Source organism: Hordeum vulgare, chromosome 3H (assembly GCF_904849725.1).
Source record: "Hordeum vulgare subsp. vulgare chromosome 3H, MorexV3_pseudomolecules_assembly, whole genome shotgun sequence".
Taxonomy (NCBI): domain Eukaryota; kingdom Viridiplantae; phylum Streptophyta; class Magnoliopsida; order Poales; family Poaceae; genus Hordeum; species Hordeum vulgare.
The window spans coordinates 22,732,739-22,740,476 of NC_058520.1; the positions used below are offsets into that span (position 1 = coordinate 22,732,739).

A 7,738-nucleotide genomic window follows, 5' to 3' on the forward strand; every position below is an offset into this window, starting at 1 on the left:
GGCGTCTACACGGCTGGAGCGTACGACCACGGAGGTTTTCTACCCTCATCGATGACGGTGTGACCTTCGGATAGGATCGGGAACATCCTAGGCTACTATACTTGCTTTTCTTAGTTGCATCTTGTTTTTTACTTTTAACGAATTTGTGGACTGTGTTGGCTGCATGCATCTTGTTATGCAGAGGCCGGGTCTTTTTGCGGTGTGATTATATCAACTCAGTAATTCATTTTTAAATGTCCTTTATCGAAAGAAAAAAAAAATGCAGATGAACCAGGGATGTAGCTCTTTGCCACGTAGTATGATAAGACAACTCATGCCAAGCACACCAAGAAAGGAAGGAACCCAACAAATGTGGTTATTCTTCCACTCAAACCCCAGCTTTTGCATTCCCCTCCGAGTTTTGTTAGCACAAAGCTCCAAATTCTGTTAGCAAAAAAGGTTATCAAAGCTACCCTTTAACCAAAATTTCCATGTCGCGGCACTCCAACAACTAACAGAAAGTCAGAAAGCACTTCGGTACTTACGATGCCAGCTGCTTGTCACTTCACATTTCACTATATATATATACATGTGATACGCCTGGCTAGCTCCAACAACATCCCTTCTAAACGAAAACAATGGCGTTCAAGTACCAGCTCATCCTCTCGGCCGCCGTCATGCTCGCCATTCTCGTCGCCACTGCCACCAGTTTCGGGGATTCGTGTGCTCCAGGGGATGCGTTGCCACACAACCCTCTCAGAGCCTGCCGCACCTACGTGGTCAGTCAAATCTGCCACCAAGGCCCCAGACTCCTCACCTCGGACATGAAGAGGCGGTGTTGCGACGAGTTGTCGGCCATCCCGGCGTACTGCAGGTGCGAAGCGCTGCGTATCATCATGCAAGGGGTAGTAACTTGGCAGGGTGCGTTCGAGGGTGCCTACTTCAAGGACACGCCCAACTGCCCTAGGGAGAGGCAAACGAGCTACGCCGCCAACCTCGTCACCCCGCAGGAGTGCAACCTATGGACCATCCACGGCAGCCCGTCCTGCCCCGAACTGCAGCCCGGATATGGAGTGGTCTCGTCATAAGTTATAACGACTAGCTCGATCATGAATAAGCATGGTGCATCGATCAATGGACCAATCGATTGTATGCATCTATGCCCATGTGTGATGTGTGTTAAATCGTAATAAAGAGCATCAGAGTATTTTCAGTATTGTGTTCAAATGTTTGGCGGTAATCAACTACCGAGCATGATACCCCCGAACCCTACCCTCTCCCGTGCCGCCACCCGTGATGCGGCCGGGGAGGAATTCCAGATCCTCGCCGCGATCCTCCCCTCCTGCATCCTCATCCTCACGCGTGATGGGGAGGCGCAGGCCGGTTCCCTTGGGCCTGGGCGCGGTGGTTGCGCAGGGTGCCGTGGCGCGGCGGCTCTTAGGTGTGGAAGTCACGCGGGGTGCGGCTGCGGCTTTAAGGGACCGCGTGCCTGGTGGTGCTCGCCGGCACTGCGGCGGTCGGATCTGGCCAGCAGGCGGAGCAGGCCGCGGCAATAGGCACTGGTGGCTGCTGTGATGGGCCTCGACGATGGAGGCCATGACGTGGTGGCACTCTTCTCGTGAGGGGATGACGGCAGCAGCTAGCGGCGGTGGTGGTTCCCTCCTCTCCTCGGTCTGCTCCTCGGACGAGGCGGGTTGGGATGGGGTGCGGGCTGGTTCTGGTGTCGGCAACGCGGTGGCTGTGGTACGCCTGGCAGCGCAGGGTGGTGGAATGACGGGTCCCTTCTCCTTAGTCGGTGCAGATGGCGTGCAGAGCAATGACATCTTCTTCCTATGGTTTGTGCTCTGTCGGGTCAGATCTGGGTCCTAGGCATATCAAGGCTGGTTCCTGGGGTAGGTGACGCTGGGCTCAGCCTGGGATGTGCCCACGAGAGGTGTATTCGCGGGTGCGATGTGCAATGGTGGTGGTTCTGTCAAAGCTGCCACTCCAATGGTCCTACAGATCGTCGCCGATGGCCACGGACTAGGCGTCATGCTGGCACTTCAATGCCTACATGGTGGCTATCGGTAGTCTCAAGATCGTGTCCTCATGGTTCACCAGGACTAGCTGGGGATGCACGTGTTGACGACTCCTACTATGGAGCTGTGGGCCAAGATCCAGAGACTGATGTCGGGCTAGGAGTGGAAGCAGGCCTTCTACTCCTCCTGTGGTGGTTGGCGTGTCGTGAAGTGGTCGGGTGACGATGTCTTGCGGCAGGGATGGTGGTCCCCATGGTTGGCTCTCCAGCGAGTCTTATGGAGGTGGTGGTGTCTTACCCTGGTCGTGTGGGCGGCAAGGGGTAGCGACTGGTGGCTCGGACGTGTATCATGCCATTGGCAAAGGCATTGCCCTTGGAGCTCGCCACACATGGCATAGCATCATCGAGATGGCACGGGTGAGCCGTCGAGCCAAGACTACGTGCTTCTTCGTAGACAATGACGGCGCCCAATGGGCGCCTCTATCTTATAGAAGAAGTCATCGTGCTTCTCTCTCTGTGCTAAGGCTCTGGGTGAAAATCCATGCCCGCTTCAGACTCGGCAGCGGCAATGCTCGGCGTTGTTCTCCCTATTAAGGGTGTTGTCGTGAAGACTAGATGTGCTAGGGTGTGGTGTGGGAACGTCAAGGGAGGTAGAGCCACTTGCCAAACACTAGACCCATTGATGAAAATAAAAAAACTTACAAGAATAAAAAATCACAAGAAATTTGGTATGGCTCTTTTTTGGGAAACTTTTGAAATTGGGGAGAAAAAAATCAAACTAAAGGATAAAAGTGGGGGCGGGGGTAGCGCTCCAAATTCGTAGTAACGTGGTTGTTGATACCAATATGATACGGGGTAAACCCGAGGTGGCCCGATCTGCATGAATTGGAGGTGGATTTGAGAAGAACATGATGAACATGAAGAACATGAGGGAAAAACATAAAGAAATCAAAAAGGAAACCACCACTAGTAGAAAACGGGCCTTTGGCCTGGACCATTTAGTCCCGGCCTGCCTCTGGGCCGGGACTAAAGGCCCGGCCACGTCGCCCCAATTCTCAATGCCTCCCTCGAGGCTTTAGTCCCGGCCCGTAAGGAGCCTTTAGTCCCGGTTCGTGTCCCAAACCGGGACTAAAGGGCTACGCGGCGGGCAGTGGTGGTGGCAACCGTTCGTATCCCCCTTTAGTCCCGGATGGTGGCTCAACCCGGGACTAAAGGACTAACACGTGGCCTGCCGTAGTGGTGGCGACCGTTGGTATACCTCTTTAGTCCCGGTTGGTGGCTCAAACCGGGACTAAAGGCCTAACACGTGGCCTGCCTTAGTGGTGGCAACCGTTTGGTATACCTCTTTAGTCCCGGTTGGTGGCTCAACCCGGGACTAAAGGCCCAAACGGTTTGCATCCCGCGCCGTTTCGGGCGATGAAAAGCACGAACCGAAGCGTACAGTCGTCATTTCTCTGTTCTTCTTCTCTCTCGCGTCGCCCTCTCTGTTCTTCTCCTCTATTCTTCCCTTCTCTTCTTCCACCATGCCAACTAGCTTTCATGAGGTGCTCGCACATGGCACGACCAAGCTCCGTGTCGTGTACACGAACCTGAGCAGGGAGGTGCCGTTTTTTCTTCAACAGTTGAAGGAACGATGGTTTGACCACGCAGCGGATCATGAGAAGTTCTTGGGGCTTGATATGGAGTACACGGCCGATCAACGCGGTGTTGCCGTCATCCAACTATGCTTCGCACGCCATGTCTTGATCTTCCAATGGGCGAGGTAAGTTTTGAGGCTTTCTTTGATCCAAGATAATGATATTGTAAGTTTATTTGTTTCAATCATAGTTGGTTCCCTTCAAATAGTTGTAGTGAAACAATTTTGATTAGTTGAAGGGGAGCACAATCTAATTGGAATAGTGTTCCATAATCTGAAAAATCGTATTAGAATCAACTAGTGTTTAATATGTTTCATTGGAATCATAGTTGGTTCCCTTCAAATAGTCGTAGTGAAACAATTTTGATTAGTTGAAGGGGAGCACAATCTAATTGGAATAGTGTTCCATAATCTGAAAAATCGTATTAGAATCAACTAGTGTTCAATATGTTCTATTGGAATCATAGTTGGTTCCCTTCAAATAGTTGTAGTGAAACAATTTTGATTAGTTGAAGGGGGGCACAATCTAATTGGAATAGTGTTCCATAATCTGAAAAATTGTATTAGAATCAACTAGTGTTTAATATGTTCCATTGGAATCATAGTTGGTTCCCTTCAAATAGTTGTAGTGAAACAATTTTGAGTTGAAGGGGAACACAATCTGATTGGAATAGTGTTCCACAATCTGAAAAATCGTATTAGAATCAACTAGTGTTTAATACGTTCCATTGGAATCATAGTTGGTTCGCTTCAAATAGTTGTAGTGAAACAATTTTGATTAGTTGAAGGGAACACAATCTGATTGGAATAGTGTTCCACAATCTGAAAAATCTGATTGGTTCAATATGTTCCATTGAAATCATAGTTGTAGTGATACAATTTTATGCGGTGTTCTTTGATCCAAGGTTATGAAAATTGAATATAGCTAGTGATCTCTCTAGGTTCCATTGGATAGCAATATGACATGTCATAGTCATGAAAATTGCATATAGCTAGTGATCTCTCTAGGTTCCATTGGATAGCTATAGTGATCTCTCTAGGTTCCATTGCATATGTTCTATTTGAATCCTAAAGATAAGTTTCTCTTTTGTTCTTGTGAAACATGTTTCCTTATTGCAGCAGTATGTAACATTTGTTCTATTTTAATTTGTTTCTGTTGCAGGAGTGACAAGCATTGTCCAGAACTCATGGAGTTCCTTCGCAGCGGCATCACTTTTGCTTCCGTTGACATAAGGAACGACAAGCTGAAGATGAGGCACAGCTTCGGTATTGAGATACCAGCTAGTTGCCTCGTTGATCTCCAAACGATATTCAGGCTTCGACATGACAGGACTTCGATGGCTCATATGGCAGTTGCCTTGATCGACGAGTCATATGGTGATATGAAGACCAGTTTCCCAAAGTCTCAGCACAGACTTTGGGAGAAGGGCCCACTTGATGATATCAACATTGAGTATGCAGCAAAAGGTGCATACGCTTCATACGAGTTGTACCGCAAGATTCGAGTCGTCCAGTATGGCCAGCGTCACCTCGAGGAAGGTGGACATTCTGATTCAGATGATTCAGACGAGTAGTGTTCTGAACGTCGAACACTTGTATATATATATATGGTAGCTATTATTATGTACTGTTTGGACTAGTATCATGTACTTCTTGGACCAATTTATATATGTCTAGTTTCTGTTTGTGCCATTATAGCTTCCAAATTTGAATGGTTTAGCCCTTTCTAACTTCATTTGCTACTTTTGAATGGTTTAGCCCTTTCTAACTTCATTTGCTACTTTTGAATGGTTTAGCCCTTTCTAACTTCATGGTATCATGCATTTCGACCACATATATATACAAAAAGTCTTCAGTTCAAATAAGTTCAAAAAATGAAATCCCTTTTGTAACAGATCTGTTTTTGATTAAAATACTCATTTAAAAATGAAAGACCATTAGTCCCACGTGGCGTGCAGCGGAACCACGTGGCGTGCCGCGGAACCACTTTTGTTGTGGGGGTCGCTTCTCCTTCTTCGAAACGCTGCTACTTCGAGAGAGATTGTCCGTTTTGTACACGAACTGCATCCAGTTTTTGTCGTAGCCCTCTCAACTTTTTAACACATGCTATGTGGGTGAAATGATGATAGCATGCCAACTTTCAACATTTTCAGAGTTCATTTGTAGTGCTTTTCAATTTCAGGGTCAACTAGCTCAAAAAAAATAAGTAAATGCACGAAATATACCAAATGAAGTCAGAAATTGTTGAAATTTTGTGATGTGCCTTAGAATGGTGCATTTTGAACACACAAAAAGTATGGAGTTCAAATAAGTTCAAAAAATGAAATCCCTTTGTAAGAGATGAGTTCTCGTTTGAAACGCTGCTACTTCGAGAAAGATTGTCCGTTTTGTACACGAACTGCATCCAGTTTTTGTCGTAGCCCTCTCAAATTTTTAACACATGCTATGTGGGTGAAATGATGATAGCATGCCAACTTTCAACATTTTCAGAGTTCATTTGTAGTGCTTTTCAATTTCAGGGTCAACTAGCTCGAAAAAAATTAAGTAAATGCATGAAATATACCAAATGAAGTCAGAAATTGTTGAAATTTTGTAATGTGCCTTAGAATGGTGCATTTTGAACACACAAAAAGTATGGAGTTCAAATAAGTTCAAAAAAATGAAATCCCTTTGTAAGAGATGAGTTCTCGTTCGAAACGCTGCAACTTCGAGAGAGATTGTCCGTTGTGTACACGAACTGCATCCAGTTTTTGTCGTAGCCCTCTCAACTTTTTAACACATGCTATGTGGGTGAAATGATGATAGCATGCCAACTTTCAACATTTTCAGAGTTCATTTGTTGTGCTTTTCAATTTCAGGGTCAACTAGCTCAAAAAAAAGTAAATGCACAAAATATACCAAATGAAGTCAGAAATTGTTGAAATTTTGTGATGTGCCTTAGAATGGTGCATTTTGAACACACAAAAACTATGGAGTTCAAATAAGTTAAAAAAATGAAATCCTTTTGTAAGAGATGAGTTCTCGTTCGAAACGTTCCTACTTCGAGAGAGATTGTCCGTTTTGTACACGAACTGCATCCAGTTTTTGTCGTAGCCCTCTCAACTTTTTAACACAAGCTATGTGGGTGAAATGATGATAGCATGCCAACTTTCAACATTTTCAGAGTTCATTTGTAGTGCTTTTCAATTTCAGGGTCAACTAGCTCAAAAAAAAAAGTAAATGCACGAAATATACCAAATGAAGTCAGAAATTGTTGAAATTTTGTGATGTGCCTGAGAATGGGGCATTTTGAACACACAAAAAGTACGGAGTTCAAATAAGTTCAAAAAAATGAAATCCCTTTGTAAGAGATGAGTTCTCGTTCGAAACGCTGCTACTTCGAGAGAGATTGTCCGTTTTGTACACGAACTGCATCCAGTTTTTGTCGTAGCCCTCTCAACTTTTTAATACATGCTATGTGGGTGAAATGATGATAGCATGCAAACTTTCAACATTTTCAGAGTTCATTTGTAGTGCTTTTCAATTTCAGGGTCAACTAGCTCAAAAAAAAGTAAATGCACGAAATATACCAAATGAAGTCACAAATTATTGAAATTTTGTGATGTGTCTTAGAATGGTGCATTTTGAACACACAAAAAGTATGGAGTTCAAATAAGTTCAAAAAAATGAAATCCCTTTGTAAGAGATGAGTTCTCGTTCGAAACGCTGCTACTTCGAGAGATAATAGTTTGGATAGTCAAAATTATTAATTATGAAAATAAAAAATAGTTTTGCATTATTTATTCAATTTGAAACACTTTTCATTATCATAGTTTTGTCAAATTCTCAAATATGCAAAAAGAATTATTAATAAACATAGTTTTTAATTGAAAATAACAAAATAGATAATAGTTTGGATAGTCAAAATTATTAATTATGAAAATAGAAAATAGTTTTACATTATTTATTCAATTTGAAACACTTTTCATTATCATAGTTTTGTCAAATTCTCAAATATGCAAAAAGAATTTTTAATAAACATAGTTTTTAATTGAAAATAACAAAATAGATAATAGTTTGGATAGTCAAAATTATTAATTATGAAAATAGAAAATAGTTTTGAATTA

General features: G+C 44.0%; 1 protein-coding gene across 1 annotated transcript; it reads left to right on the forward strand.

Annotated features, from left to right (window-relative positions):
- Positions 1-578: 578 nt before the first annotated feature.
- On the forward strand, positions 579-1,192 carry LOC123442681 (trypsin inhibitor CMe). The gene has a single exon (XM_045118789.1). It carries the CDS (start codon positions 618-620, stop codon positions 1,065-1,067), a length of 450 nt encoding a protein of 149 aa, XP_044974724.1. The 5' UTR covers positions 579-617; the 3' UTR covers positions 1,068-1,192.
- The last annotated feature ends 6,546 nt before the right edge of the window (positions 1,193-7,738 follow it).